At 39.9% G+C, this 16,779-nt stretch overlaps 1 protein-coding gene across 1 annotated transcript in view; it reads right to left on the bottom strand.

The window, feature by feature from the left end:
* WDR25 (WD repeat domain 25) overlaps nt 1-13,622 on the bottom strand; it is a 58,475-nt gene extending 44,853 nt beyond the window's left edge. Inside the window, exon 1 of the mRNA XM_059474479.1 lies at nt 12,847-13,622. Coding sequence (XP_059330462.1) covers nt 12,847-13,530 — 684 coding nt within the window. The 5' untranslated portion in view covers nt 13,531-13,622. The remainder of the gene's footprint in view (nt 1-12,846) is intronic.
* Nucleotides 13,623-16,779: the final 3,157 nt, after the last annotated feature.

Raw genomic sequence — 16,779 nt, 5'->3', positions numbered from 1 at the left:
AGAACCTCCTCAAGAGATCTATCTACATGTTACCCACCTTCCCCAAGATCTGTTTCCTTAAACTATAAATAGACTGAGAAAACAAGAAGAAAGAAAATGTTCTACAGTCTCTGGAGATGAGCAACAGCAAGAATTATGAACATGTTGCTACACTCCTACTAAAGACATGACTTCAGATAAAAGTGATCTTCAACCTAACTAAACAATAAAATCATAACTGTAGTTCTCTTCCAAGTGCTTTCAGAGAAAAGTAACCAACTCAGGATTATCCAAAAGAAGAAATACAGAAGAATAAAACTTACTCCAGATCTTCCTTTCCCTTTCTTTATTCTCTGCAAGAACACTGGAATGCTGTTGAAACACTTTCTTACAGTCATTTTGGCAAGTTTCATGAGGAATTATCCTGTTTCTATATAAAGTGGTCAGCAAAATAAAATAGGCAGTGAGAGGTTAGACTACACTAAACGCTGCTACACCAACATTACTACCACCAAGTGCAACAGGTTAGCCCTAAGGCAAGCCAGGTTGCCAAACTGGCATTATTTGAAGGCCAACTGCTCCAGTGCACATCCTCAAAGCTACTGGACAGTTTAAATCAGGACACTTTAAATCCCCCAGAGCAGTGGGTTACTGCTTTCTATAACAAAACAACCAAGGAATAGAAGGAATAATTAAAAAGCAAAACTATGCCATTGGTATTTTCTCCTATTATATTTGTAAGCACGACAAAATAATGTCTTCAGACAGTTCAGGGGAATAAAAATGTATGTTTCTGATGCTCATCACTGTATTTACAGCAAATTAAGAGGAAAGCAACAGATTAAATCATGTTTTTCAATTGAATTCATCTGTTCTACAGAGCTGGCATGATGGTATTAGACCATATGCACCATAACACATAGATTATTGTATGCTATTTTCTCAAACCATTCTAAAATCCAAATTAAGTATCCTGTGAATAATTGCAGAGATTTGTACCAAAGAAGCCTAGAAATTAACATGTAATACCTATGTATTAGGTAACCCAAATGAAAAATCAGAAATTCTCAGAAAAAAGTATCAAATAGTTGAGCAAAGTCAGACCAAACAGCAAGATTCATACCAACAGAGGCTTTGTTTGACATTTTAGTCATCTGTATCAATCAATCTTTTTTAGCTAGTTCCCACTATTTACAAGAGACATGGGCTTACCAAATGCTGAGTAACACAGCAAGCTGACAAGGAGAGAAAAGAGAGAAAACAGGAAAATTAAAAGAGAACCACTATTTTTTTACTCTGAAGACAGGCAACCTTTACATTACAATGCTCACCAAAAAAAAGTAATTTGTAATAAGTGTATACATTCAGATATTTAAAATCATCAGTTATCAAGGACTCTATCCTTCTCAAGAGCAAAGTGTGTCTGCCATGCCATCAATCCTCCTCCTTTAACATAGCATGTTCTTTATTGTGCAGAAAGGTTCTGGGACAATTACACCTGAAGCTAATCACAAGTTTTCCATAATCCATTGACTCTAAGGAATTTGCTCATATAGATCACATTCTCAGACAGCTAAAAGTTATGAGAGTGACTACAAAATAGCTAAAAAATAGCAATTGTACATTCATGCTGGGCAGACAGTGCAAGAGAGCAACTTCCCACACACACCAAAACAAAGTGAAGACTTCCCATGTAGTTTGCAGTTAACCTTTAAGTGTTTTGTGACTAATCACTGCACTATGGCTAACCCTGTGGATGTTCCTCAAATGGCAAGTTCCTGGAAAATGCAGAAGTGTAAAGTTACAATTTCCTTACACATCAGCTAGTGATTCAAGCTATAGTTTGTTCTAAAATATGAAAAATCAAAATTATTTTAGGATAAGACAAAGCTAAGTATAGCGAAGACACTTAAATCCCCACCTCTGCTGAACATTATGTATCCCCAAAAATTTACTTCAGATATATCAGCTACTCCACACACAGCAGTGGGTGTGTTTGGGATGACATGGTTCAAGCAGAGCAGTTTGATGCACATATTCAAGTAATTAAAGAGAAACATACATTTAATGACAGGTAGCTAATAAGAATTGCTTTTAAACCACTAAATTCCCTACTGCTGCCCCTATGTGGAAGAAGAACATGGCATAAACGTGGCAGCTTCTCATCAGCTTCAGAATGCAGTGTAGTGTGTGTAGTAGTGTGTTAAGAATAACACGTGGTGCTCACAAGACCCAAAAGCAAAACCCACTAGTGGTTCCTGCAGACAGTACTTGTGCCCAGAAAACACTTCAGCAATCAAGATCTTACCAGCAAGCAAAGGAGAACTTCAAATGTACTGCAGCTCTCCAGGAGATAATTAGCTAAATTACTATAGCCATTTATTAAATAATCTGGTTTCCCCTTCATCACTATGAATCATATTCATTAGCATCAATCACTTCTTCAAGTCACAAACATTTATGCTCTATTAAAAGCAGGGATTCCTCAGAAGTGCTAGACACCTCAATTTCAAACTCACAGCACTTTGCAGATAAATTGCCTCAAGAATTCTCAGTTCCTACAGGTAAGGAAGGACTGGCTACTTTCACAAGCATATCCCACAGACACTTGCATCCCACAGATTTGGAGTACCCACTGTGGTGTAAGAAGCACTGTTCTACTCACAACACAAGTCTTAGCAACTGCACTCCCAGCTTCTGAAACACTGTGTGTCAACTCCTGCTGGCCTGGGACTTAATTCTGAAAACAGGAGAGAGAAAACCACTACAGACAAACTCCATTTAGTTTTATGGATTTTTTTTCTTAAGCTTCAGTTAAACAGTAGCTGTTAAAATTCAAATCACAGCTGTTTGTACTGTACCTCAATACTATCCTACTTTTTAATATAAAACTGCCAATCAGCTAAGGCTACTCATGTGCTTTACAGCTTTATATTGATCTATGTACCTATATAAAATCAGATACCACCAGACACCACCTTCTTCACACAGTCAATAAAACAAAGTACAAACAAAACAAACAAAAAAGGAGCAATTAAAAATTAAAAACCTGTCTCATTCTTGCACATCATCCACTGGGAGCACCTGGCACAGCAGGGACAACAGCAATGGACAAGTTCTGGTGAGCCAACCATCAGATGAGTGGTGGCTGCTCATCAGCACAGCAGAGCTGGACACTGCCAGCTGTGCACCCACTGACAGGGTATTTGTGCAATGGCACAGAGCAACCCATCACTGCAGCAGGTCTAAAAATAAAAATAATGGTAGACAGTTGTACTTTGTACAGTTGTAATTTCTTTTGGGAAGAAATCACTAATCCAAATTTACAAGTAATTTCTGTCCATCCCCAATGTTAATCAGGTGATTTTCTTATTTTAAGAAGTAGTTTTTGGAGTCTTACTGCCCACCCTGATTTGGAGTAATATCTGAGGTAGTACACAGTGATTTAAAACAGCTATCTGAAAACCTGAGCTATAATGAATCTTGCATTTATCAGGCAGCCTGGGCAAGTTTAATTTTCTTTACAACTTCATCCTTTCAACTAAAAAATAAACCATTTATTATTTCCAAGGCTATTGAGAATGTTAATAACTGGAGGGAGAAAAAAAAAAAAAAAAACAAACTAAACACAAACAAAAACAAAGAGAAAAACCAAAAAAAAACAAAATATTAAAGATCCTCTTATCTGGAAAATATAGATGCAATCTTAAACCCTCTGATGTCAGTGACATAACCCAGTATTAAACATGAAAACTAGTTATTTGATTATGGAAATAAACTATTAATTATGTCAAGCAGCTACGTGTTTTGCTAGCAATGAGGACATTTTAACGAGCACCATTTCAGTACCAGCAAGCAGAGTAAGATTGAACTACCTAATTAATTTTAATTTCTTCTGCATTGTTAGCATAGTGCTAGCTTTAACATGCTTATATGACTATGTCAGCCCTAACCACCTGCACCCCTAACTGCCATCCTTTCCATAGAAAACCAGCTGTGTTATCCCTTAGCGGATAAAAATACAAAATTCCAAGCACTAGTCACAATGTTCAGAATGAGAAAAAAATTTTTAAAGAGTACATTATCATTTGGAAAGAGGCAAGGAGACCAGAGAAAAGGACAGATTCCTAGTTCTGACTTCAGGAAGCAAGGTGTTACACAGCTGGCACAGGGCACAACACACAGGCACATCAAGTCTTCACTATCATGCCCAGTGTTGATCCACCAACCAACAGAAACATCTGAGAAAGGCAGAAATTTTTATAACATTTTCAGGTATGTCCTAGAAGAAAAACAGCAGTTTTATTAAAAAGAATATAAAATAAAGCCTCCATAACCACAGTGAAGGTAAAGACCAGCCTTAACAATGTAACCAGCCTGTCACCCAGCACACAGGAGCTGCAAGACAAACCCAACACAATTCCACAGCAGCCACTAAATGCTTTTTCTTTGAAGAGACATAATTACTGCAATGAAACATGATATGTATGATAAAGGACTGTAAGTCATTAGTTCCATAGTAATGAAGCAAGTTCTTTGATGAACAAGGGGTTTTCTAATGTTTCTTCCTCCTGTAATTTAAAGGGAATTTATGACTAACAGTTGTTTTTATAGAATAAATACATAGCAAAGGCATCAATTAAATTCTTTCTATGAGGCTTCATCCAAAGATCAAGTGTTAGCAATCCTTGGTACATTCACTGGTATTATGACCTTGAAGATGCAGCTATATGACACATGCTAAAAATAAATTCTGCTTTAAAAAGAGCAAGTGAAAATAATAGAAACTTCAGGAAAACTCCTTCTAGCCCAGATGCCAGATAAATCCTACACAAGTAATCTCTCTATAGAATCTGAAAAAGTAGAGCAAAATTTCTCAAAAAGTTGTTTCCTTGACAACATTGACAAACCAAGAAGGGTAAGGAATCAAAGTCATAAGATGCCTTGTGGTTTGTTAGCAGATTTTTTTTAAAATATATAGCAGTATGTAAGATGCAGCTATAAAGCCAGATTTCTAGAAAAGCAGCAAGGTTAGATTGGTTTTATTTATATTTTCAAACAGCAAAATTATTCAGAATTTCTTAACTGTTACAAAAAAAAATTATACTCCCATAATATATTATAGTCACTTAAGAACTTAAAATTACTTTAGCACATTCTTTTCCCAAGTACCAAAATCTTGACTGTTTCACCAGCAATCTTACTGACACACCCAGAATGGGGACAAACCATCATTCGTCTGTCGCATCTCAGCTGACATTCTGCCACTGGCCTGCCCAGCAGCTGCCCACACGGGTGCTGGGTGAAACTGGAGAGCTTCCCTTGGACATTCCCAGTTCAGCTGCATTGGAGGCTCTGCCCCACTGCCATCCCTGGCCCTGACTCTGCCCTGCCAGGAGCACAAGGCTCCTTTCTCCTCTGCTGCTTCAGAGACAGAGGAAACAACTGCAAGAGCTCCCAGCAGAAAGGAAGGGCAGAGCTCACCCATTAGGGACAGATGGGTTGATAGGAGAAAAGTCAGATAAACACTTTAAATTCCTCATACTTCTGCAAATAGTGATACAAGTAAGCAAAACTCTTTCTAGGTAACATGAGAGAACAGAATCCTTTCTTCCACATCTCTGTTAAGGATATTTAGAAGTAAGTCTCCATAATTTTGGATTTCCAGAGAAGAAAAGTTCGTGAAACAACACTGTCACAACAACCATGTTATCCTGTGCACCTCACCTGTGGCCACTTTGCACCTGTTGATCAGTGTCAACCAAATTTCACAGAAGCCCTCAAGTGTTTTTCTCTCAAGGCTTAATCATGCTAAGCAGCTGAATAAAAGATACTGCAGAAGATCCAGAGAAAGAAATTGAAGAGGATTTGTAGTCAGACTCAAAATACAGACAGGCTTCAGTAACTTCCCTGCTCTTGGAAGAACTTTTATTTTCAAAATTTTTCTTTAAATAATTCCCAATTTATTTTTGCAGGGGTGAGGGGGAACACAGCTACACTGTGAAATATCCATCCCACTCTTCTCCCCCACGGCCACATCCTCTCACACAGCCATAGAGCAGTCAAAAAATGTTTCACAAGAACACTGGGGGTATCACTCCTGCATTCTTTAAGGAAATCCTAAGTCAGGAGTCATTTCCAAGTGGAAAAAAACTCAAGATATCACAAAGCTAAAAACCTCACCCAGAAGCTGAGAGGTTCACTGCATTTTTGCCCTCTCTCTTTTCCTCAAATGTCAGTCTTCATACAAGTATTAAGATAAATTCTAATCCAAAGCAGTACTGAATTTAGTTCCTGTTAGTGCAGAAGGAAAGAAACAATGGCTTATCAAACCCTACAGAGATGAGGATGCTGCTATTTATACTCAAAGAAACATACTCCTTTGAAAAAAATCCTTTGAGGCCTAAGAGTGTGTCAAACACTCAGAACATAATAAAAACTATACAAGTCATCTCCAGCTGTGGATTCTGAAAAAGTGAACAAAGGCATTACAAGGATTTCTGTTTCCTTGACAACTACATCACTGGAAACAAGGAAATAATTAAAAAAATATATCTCTCTAACAGCACTCTCTAAACATTATCAAGGTACTAAAATACCAAATATGAAACAACTCTTACCCACACAAACCTTTGGGATGAAGAGACCAAAATTCACCACTTTGATGAACTGTTCTTTGCTGATATGTGTCACCAGCTTTTGCAGAACAATTGGGAGAGCTATCCATTACATCCTGACCTGGATTATCATCTACCCATGGCACAGCCAGAAGCTTTCACTGGTGGTCAAATACATTCCTTCCTGCATGATGTTCCTTTTCTTACAAAAATAAGCATGATGGAGGATACTTCTCATTGAAGTGTATGAAACAATTCTTTTTCATCAACAAGATGATCAAGGGATACAAAAAACGCTGGTATTACCATGCATGTGCCTATCACATAAGTGTACTGCCATCTTAATAACCAGCAATCTTACAGTCACTGGAAAAAACATGCACAGTTCTAAACAGAGAAGAGAAGAGAAGAGAAGAGAAGAGAAGAGAAGAGAAGAGAAGAGAAGAGAAGAGAAGAGAAGAGAAGAGAAGAGAAGAGAAGAGAAGAGAAGAGAAGAGAAGAGAAGAGAAGAGAAGAGAAGAGAAGAGAAGAGAAGAGAAGAGAAGAGAAGGCCAGAACCTTCATAAAGAGAGTTTTGCTTCAGTATTTCTGCTAATATTTAGCAGCCTCTTCAACAAGAAAACAATGGGGTTTTTCCCACATCTAGGTAAGCAGCACACAATATCCCGAATATTAGCATTTCCTTGCCACTTCCAAGATAATGGGGAGAACTACTTGTTCTAAAAATCAATCTAAGAGTTGCCCTACTGGAGGTACTAGCAGCATGATAGCTAATTCTGCTTAGTGAACAGTTTGAATCCAGCCTAGCTGTGACAGGGCTACAGCCATCTGAAAGCCATGCTTGAGTGTACAGCAAATATGCTGGCAGCTTAAATTTATTCCTTAATAAACAGACACACCTGTGACAGAACAACAAGAAACACTACCTATTCCAAGTGAATTGTGTACAGAATAGTTGAAAGCAAAAATATTAGGTTTTGTTACTCTGAGACAGGGTAATGGCCAATATCTAGGAAATCTGTGTTGTCACTATCTGTGCCACACACAGTTTATGGATTGAGGCTATCCTCTTCTATCATTCAGCCCAATACAACAGGATAAGGAGTAACAAAATTCCTGGAATATACTACTGTGCTGTCTTTCTCCTAACAGACCCAAAATCACAAAATAATAAAATACTTTGAAAGTATAATTGAAAATTGTATTTCTTGTGGCATTTGACACACTCCAGGAACCAAAATCCGTACATTAAATTTAATGAGTAACATACCACTCTAAATCTAATGATCACAAAAGAGTCTCAGAAAAATGGAGAAGTATCTGGAAGAAATCTCTTGAGGTAGCAAGTTACAAAGATTAACTGCTTAGGAGCTCTGAAATCCCAACTTGAAAATAAGCACAGACCAGAAGAGGACTTAAAGGGGCCACAAACCTTTGACTTGCTCTTCTTTACTCATCCACTTAGAGACTGACTCCTGGTCTGAACCAGGATGGTTGTTATGTTCTTAATCATGGGAAGCCAGCAATGCCCCTGCTCAAGAGGCTTACATTATTAAACTCATTTAAAAACTTTTACTTTACTTGTTTTGATAGAGCTGGAACTAAATGACTATTCAGCTAGGCCAGTAGGGAACAGAATATATAAGAAATACTTGCAACAATGTATTAGTACACAAAGTGCTATTAATATACATTTTGCATACTCAAGAATTGCAGCACTTTCTTACCTTGATCTTGTTTAACAATGGAGTGAAAGTGCTGAAAATTAAGAAATCCTCTGCAACAAACATAACACCTGCTGTGATGCTCTAAATAAAATATGAGAAACACAAAATTAAGAGCTAGCAGATGATTATATAAAGATGTTACCTTGAGTTAATTTTAAGGTAAACTAGGAGATACAGAACAAAGGCATGGGATGCTGAAGTTATGAACAATTGTTAAAAAGCTAAGTCCAGCACCAGTAACTAGTGAAAATGTTAACATCTGTGTGGCTCTGTGTAATGACAAGATCTTCCAAATAAAAGACACTGACAATGTGAATTCAGCTTTATGGTCTCTGCAAGTGATAAAAAGGCACAACTTTTTAATGTTCTCTGCTACCAAAGACAAAAAGCTGTATTCAATGTCAATCTGTGATTCTGGATGCTGTATTTGGGGTTCTAATCCAGAAGTACCTAAACAAGGTCTGATGTTAAGAAAGCATTGAATATCCACACTATGGGAACCAGGCACCTTTAACAGCAGTGATAACTCTCAAAATTTATGCAAAAAAAAAAAAAAAAAACCAAACCAAAAAACCAGTAGATGAGATATTAAAAGAATTAACACTATTCAGCTATTCAAACAGAAGGTAGAGAAGGGTTATTCAAAGAAAGCAAATTTAACCAGTTCAGACAACAATGTTTCACAGTTCCTAAAATCCATACCTAAGCTACTCACAATAGTGTTACAGTGTAACTGTGAAGAGCAGCACTGCCTCAGCAAGAGCTCTCCCTTCCCTACAAATTCAAAATTTAGCATTAAATATTCTTCTATTAATGCTCCAGATTTGAAGAACCATGGATAATTTGCAATACCTATCACTTCCTAGATGAGGTTCTATATTATTTTCAGGTCTCTCTGAAAACTCAGGGGTTTTCTTACACATTTAGCAACACATGCATAAACTTGTAATTTGGGTCTTTCAACATACAACATAGAGGCAAATATTAAAGTCTTTGAGTCCTCATTCAGAGGCAGTTTAGTTCCCATCCCTTTCTAACACGCTGAGGTGCCCCATCTGCTGGCACAAGTGTTACTCTAAAGAATTCTGCCCCGAGCTGAAAACTGATACTTTTTCCAACTTCACCACTTGAAGTGTTCTAAATGCAGCAGTACAAAAGAAATCAGATCAAATACTTCTAAAGAAAACCATGAAATGCACAAAAACATAGTTCATTCATTCATAATTATGCAAGTTATTTTTACTAGATGCTTACGATGATCTTCCAGCTCTAGGTTATTCTTCAGACAACAGAAACTGAAAACATCAACTCATTTACTGTAAATACTTTAGCACGACTCACATTGATTCATAAAGGTGTTAAACTGCATTTTCAACCCGAGAGAATATAAATGGAAGACTGTACTTTTCTCCTGATCTAAACAGGATACATACACATACTTAAAAAGTAAAAAAAAGCCACATAATCAGTTCCATATACACATTTTAGACATCCATCTGTGTGATATGAATGACTTAGTCATCATAATTTAGACAGAAATAAAAAAAATTATGATCACTAAGGTAAGTAAAACAAGTGTTTCTTCCTTCTCCATGCCAAGTAAAAAAAAATTAAAAAAAGAAAATCCTTTTCCACAAAGGAAAATTCTTAGTCTGTGATGAAAGAGGAAGTTATTAAGACGAAATTATAAGAACAGATAAAATATACAAACTGAGTAAGAGATTTGGTTCAAGCACTTAAGCCACCATAGTCATCTCAACTTTGAACACTCCATTCTGAGAAATCCCCACTAATATTGGACTCTTCAAAATACAAATGTCTTAATGCATAGGCTGGGTGTAAGGACTGAATCCAAGACATTTACTCGTAAAAACAGTCACAGTTATTCCTGTGGCTAACTGAAAGTACAGAGTTTCTAGGGTCTGAATTGCCTCTTCTCTCTGATCATACAGAGATTTTAGGCTTTTAACTGTGCTTTGAGTTTCACCCAGATCAGATGTTGAAAGTAAATCATGCAAACATCCTGAGTGTCTGCATATTCCCACTAAAGGGAAAGAGGACACATATTCACTCTCTGGATTTAAATGAGCAATTCCAAGCAGGTGTTTTTTGGGGGAAAAAAATACACAATCTGTGTGAAGTTAAAAGGATGAGGAAAAAGAAGAGTTGACCTGCATTTTCAATCGGCTGTTTTATGCTATACCAGAAAATCGACAACTTCAGGCAACAGCAGACAGCCAACATCAACTCCCAGAAGGTAAAGCAGTGCTGCCACAGTCACCAGGGATTTATGTGCTCGTGATCCCAGAAAGGGAGAGAATCTGGGAGCCGAACACCCAGTGAATCCTCGAATCCTCGGTGTCACCGCGCCCTCTGCTGCCCAGGACAGCCAGCGGCTCCCTGAGACACAGCATCCTCAACACCCACAGCATCCTCAGCGTCCACAGCACCCACAGCATCCTCAGCACCCACAGCATCCTCAGCACCCACAGCATCCACAGCACCCACAGCACCCACAGCACCCACAGCACCCACAGCATCCTCAGCACCCACAGCACCCACAGCACCCACAGCATCCTCAGCACCCACAGCACCCACAGCACCCACAGCATCCTCAGCACCCACAGCATCCTCAGCATCCTCAGCACCCACAGCACCCACAGCATCCTCAGCACCCACAGCATCCTCAGCACCCACAGCACCCACAGCATCCACAGCACCCACAGCATCCTCAGCACCCACAGCACCCACAGCATCCTCAGCACCCACAGCACCCACAGCATCCTCAGCACCCACAGCACCCACAGCATCCTCAGCACCCACAGCACCCACAGCATCCACAGCATCCACAGCACCCACAGCACCCACAGCACCCACAGCACCCACAGCACCCTCAGCATCCTCAGCACCCACAGCACCCACAGCATCCTCAGCATCCACAGCATCCTCAGCATCCTCAGCATCCTCAGCTGCCCTCCAGAACACAACGTGTGCTTTCAGACTTCCTAAGAGCTACGGTATTCCTGCATTAATTTTTTAGACCTGCATGCTCTGAAGTGTAGCCAGCACTAGTATACTTCATTTATATTGAATTTCTAAGTTTTGAGGGACCTAAAATAGATTTCTTCAAAAACTGGCTTTACTGTTAATGACTGATTCCAAGCAGGCATGGTAACACTGATTCAGAAAAATAATCTTTTTTATGCTCAGAAGACAAACCAGACTGGCCATTATTTCAACTTTGTAATAATTTTATGTTGCAGCAACAACTCAGATTTTAGATTTTTATACCAAATTCAACGCATCCATAACTTCACTTGTCAGTACAAATGAGGCTCTGGAATACTCAACAAACATTAAGCAGATGATGTGACAATTTAAGACAAAAGGTCAAATTCAGACATCCAGTGGTCAGTATTGTACAATCTAAATTTACATTGCTGCTTAACAGAAACACCCATCAGCACTTTTTGCATATCTTAGCCTTTTCCTTCAAGCTCTGTTCTTCAAGCAAAAGCCAAGATATAACAAATATACTGAAGATGACCTGAAAGGAGAAATAAAGGTACTTTTTCCCCTACATTTAATGTTTAAGAAAAAAAGAGGTTTCAAAATCCTCGTAAAGAAGATGGAGGAACTATGTTGGTATTCTGGTACAAGGGCTGTTCTTCTTAAGATTTACTAAAGTCCTAAATTTTAGAAGCAGGAAAATGCTAAATACATGTTAGATGCAATAAAGCATGTCTCCCACCAGAAAGGACACTTTCTGAGCACTCTCATCAAAGGTATGTTCCTGTGCAAGGCCACTTCAGAAGACTATTATTTGAACCCAGAGGCACAATCAGCTGGGAAAGCTGGGAAAGCATATACCCATTACCCATTTTAAAAATAAAAGCCTCATTGGACTGACTAAATTACCAAAGAACTGAAGACAAATTCATTAAGGCTAGGAGGAAAACTCACTCTGAGTATTGAGCAATTAACCCTTGAAACAAATTAAAGTGAGAAGACCCCTTAGATCATGACAAGACAGTTCTGAGATGCAAAATCCATCTGACCTGATCTACCTCCTCCAGCAGATGTCACACAGGCCTGTCAGAATAATTAAAAATATCATTCCAGTGTTGGCAGTTAGTTGATTAATGACTCATGGCAGAATCTGTGTGCATACCCTAGTGCTCATGGCCATTGGGATAAAACACTGATAGAGATCATGAGAAATGATCTAACAACTTAAGGTCTAAAATACTGACATGCCTAAAATAAAATTTAAAAAAACCTAAAAATAATTTTAAAAATTAAAAAAAAAAATTTAAAAGCCCACCAAATTCTAAGCTAATGGAACTAACTGTGGGTATAGTGAAGGATTAGGCTGCAAGTTTACAATAATCTTATAAAGCATCTCCTGAAATTCTGAGTACGTTGGAAGTGTTAAATACACACAAGCAAGGATGTTATTTCCAGAAGAGCATTGTTTAATACAACATGATGGTTGAGCCACAAAGCATCTTCCTTTACATTACCTTGACTGTTCTGTCCATAGAAGCTGAGAGAAGCAAGTGACTTTGTTCCAGTACAGGACACCACTGGATTTCATTAACCGGGCCGCTGTGTTTAGACATGTAAAATATTAAGCTTTTGGGAACTTCAGTTACTTTATATTTAGATCCCAAATATGGCTTAATTAATTCAGAGGTCTTTCTCAAAGCCTGCTCTCCTGGCCCAGTTACCTTAACATCACACTCTGAGCTACCTCTCTGGTCAGATTCTTCTTTTTCAGGCTTACTGCAATTTTCTTGACGCAATCGTTTCGGGATGTATGGTCTAATTCCTTTTAGGGTAGGAGTGCTGTCATTGTGTGCCCTCTTCTGGGAAAAGCCATTTCCAGAATTTGTTGAAGAGCTTGAAGCCTGTTCATAGTTTCTGTAAGCCACAGATACTGCAGCATGGCCAGAGTAAACCCTCTGACAATGGGGAGGTGCCGAGTCAGTGTTGCTATTCCATGCATAACGCTCAGGGGGATCTTCACAAACCCTGCTCCAGCCAGGGTGCATTTCATGTGCAGATTCTGTACTACCAGGTGCAAAGTGCTGAACACAACTCACAGGAGAACTCAGCTGGTTTGTTTGTCTGCCAGAAGCATCAGGGGCTTCAGTCTTTTCAGCTTCTGTCTCGGAGTCTGAATCTTCATAAGCAACCAAACTCATTATGGCTAGACACAGCAGACTCCAGAGATCTCAGTGTTGCAATCCTCCAAAATTATGATCTAAAATAAAGAATTGATCATTCAGAGCACAATTAATTACAGGATCCACAATCTGAGTAACTTAGGGATATAAATATGTTTTCCTTAAAAAAAAAAAAAAAAAACCACCTCCTATTTCTGTTTATTAATGGAATTTATTCCTCTATTACAACACACTGTACATTCTATTAAGCAACACAATTTGCCTCCAAGCCCTTTGCATACATTTTTAATGCATTGCAGAGGTGTATATGCATACCACAAAACAATGACAATGAGAATGAAAAGGAAAACAACCTTACAATATAAATACAGCAAATTACTTTGCCTTACTTCCAGCATTACATCCACACAGAGAATAAATTAATTAATTATGTAGTGGTTTTGTATGTTCATTTATAAGAATACAAATACTTCAACTCTTTTGGAGTCAGTCTAACAATATCTATTTCTTAACACTACAGATGACTTGAAAGAAGTGTGTAGGGGTTCAACTGGCAGTTAAAGTGTAAACACATTTCTGACCTCTTCAGCAGCCTTGCAGTATGAGGAAATTTTCCAACTATATCCACAGAGCATGTGCCACACATGGAACATGTGTTTTACAGATCAGATATGCCAGAAGCTACACTGAATTCACTATTTGCATTTACTGACAGAAAAATGAGAGCATAGATCCCTCAGCTGTGGAATAAGGTTTTTTCAATGTGTCCAGGAGAAAGAAATCTCCTGTCAAGACTGCATATGTAACATGCAGAATAATTCACTCTCATAAAATCCCACCAAGATTTTTCCAACAATTTGTATGGAGTATGTGGAGTATAGAGTTAACTACATTCAAACAACTGATGTGTCTGCAAAGTAATATTTCAACTTCCGTTTATAGGCAAGAAGTACTGGTATGATGGATTAAATGTGACATTTTATTACTGCTTTGTTTCCTTGCCAAGCTGTTAGCACTCATTATGCTGAAGAGATTTAACCCACAACACTTTCGGACAGGCTGCTGAAATTCTTGGTTCAGGTCAGCAAAGAAACTGCCCTCAAAGCATCTTGATGGCAACAGGGAACACAGGAAAGTCATCAGTTATCTCCACAAGCATTGGCAGAATTGACACCACAAATGCAGGGACGCCACAAATGTAGGCCCTACAAATACTTCTGCAGGAGTAGGACTCTGGAACTTGCAGATTATTCATTTAACTTCAGAATTAAATCTATTTGAATTAAAACAACTGTGTTTCACATAACCTACAGAGGTGTTACATGACTCTAGATTCTGTTATCAAATTTCTAAGCACAGATGCAGAAGACAGGTACTTATTGATATACACACATTCATAATCACAGATTCTTCCCAAGATAAGCGATAAGACATTTAACTGGAACAAGATCACCAACATTTCAGCACATTTCAGCACATAAAAGCAACAAGATCTCCCTCTAGAGGACATTTAGTCATTATCTGAAGTTTAAGACAGTTGTAAGTGACAGCAAAGAAGAGCAAGGAAAAAAATCTGTTTTTAATAATACAGCTTCATTTATTACAACAATATTTCATTTAAACAGAAAAAGTAGTGTTTCATGAAAACTTAACTAACAAATCAGTTCAAAACTAGTAAATTGAAGTTCCTAGCACTAAATTGACACATCAAATAAATAGGAGCTTTGAAGGGCTTCACTTCAGTAATTGTATCAAGTAGTTACTGTTTGTACTTCAGTGCTAAACACATTTTCCAGCTAAATGCATCATGTCCAAAGAACAAATATAGTAAGAAGCTGACCTCTGGCTAAAAGCTACAAACTAGGATACACAAGTGGATTGGGTTAGACTTACAGTTACTTTAGTTTGTTTTAACACAAAACAACCCCAAGCTGAGATTCAGAAGTGCTAGACAGTGCCTTGCAAACACAAGGTTAAAAGTGTTTCTCATGAGAAACTGGAAAGAAACTGTCCTATTAGATTTGGTCAGCATAAACTCATTCCATCACACACATTACCCATAAACCTCAGTATTTTTGTAACAACAAAGCATGTCTCTCATCTAAACACTTCCCATCAAGTTCTGTTTTTAAGGAAACACCACCCAGAGCCACTGCCCTACCCAAAGAATAATGCGAGGTCAGGGGGGAACCACCATGCACCTGACTGGAACCATCCTGTAACTAGGCTGTGAATTTATTCACGGTGTGATGTGCAATGTATTCAGCTAAAAGAAAAGTTTGCAGCATTTTGGTTTTCCTCGGCTTCCACAAGACTGATTGATCTGAAGGCACTGAAGAAGAGTGTCCAGCTTAGGGGCACAGCGATGGCAGCAGAGCCGGGACAAGGCACAGAGCACCGCGGGTCGCTCCGGGCGGGGCCGGGCGGTCGGACGGGGGGCACAGCCCTCCCCGGGCCCTCCACAGCCCCGAGGGACAAAGAACAAGCTGATGGAGAGGGTTCGGTGGAGGCCACAGAGATGGTGAGGGGTCTGGAGCATCCCTCTTATGGCAGACCCTGGGAGACGCGTTTAGTCTGGAGCACAGAGGGGATCGCATCAATTCGCACAAATGTCCCAAAGGCGGGTACCCAGAGGATGGTGCCAGGCGCTTTTCCGTGGTGCCCAGCGACAGGACGAGGAACAGTGACCATAAACTAAAACCCAAGAGTTCCACCCCAAGGCGAGGAATCGCTTCTTTTCCCGGAGGGTGGCAGAGCAGGGGGACACGCTGCTCAGTGCAGGTGTGGATCTCCCTGCCTGGAAACATCCAGCACCCACACTGGTGCGTTACTGTGTGACCCGCTCTGGGTGACCCTGCCTGGATAACCTCCAGAGAGCCCTTCCAGCCCTAACGCTGCTGCGAACACCCGGCCCTGTCCAGCCCCACCCGAGGAAGGGGGTGCCGGGAGGGCCCCGGCAACTGAGGCCGCTCCTTCCCTCTACCCAGAGCCCCGGGCGCCGAGGCCACGCGTGTGCCGGGACAGCGCCCCCCGGCCCCGTTCCGGTCCCGATCCCGATTCCCGGTGCCGGTTCCCGCTCTCGGTTCCTTGTCCCGATTCCCGGTCTCGGTTCCCGGTGCCACCCCTGCGGTACCTGCGCTCCCGGCAGCGCGCCCGGAACTCACCTGCCGGCCGCCGCCGCGCCGCTCCTAAACACGCGCCGGCCGAAAACACAGCACCGCACTCAAACAGTTCCGTGTGCCGCAGCCCCCGCGCCGGGGCCGCGGG

The sequence above is a fragment of the Ammospiza nelsoni genome, chromosome 6, assembly GCF_027579445.1.
Source record: "Ammospiza nelsoni isolate bAmmNel1 chromosome 6, bAmmNel1.pri, whole genome shotgun sequence".
In the NCBI taxonomy this organism is placed as follows: Eukaryota; Metazoa; Chordata; class Aves; order Passeriformes; family Passerellidae; genus Ammospiza; species Ammospiza nelsoni.
Note: the sequence above shows the minus strand (reverse complement) of the source record. Positions and strands in the feature narration are given on the sequence as shown.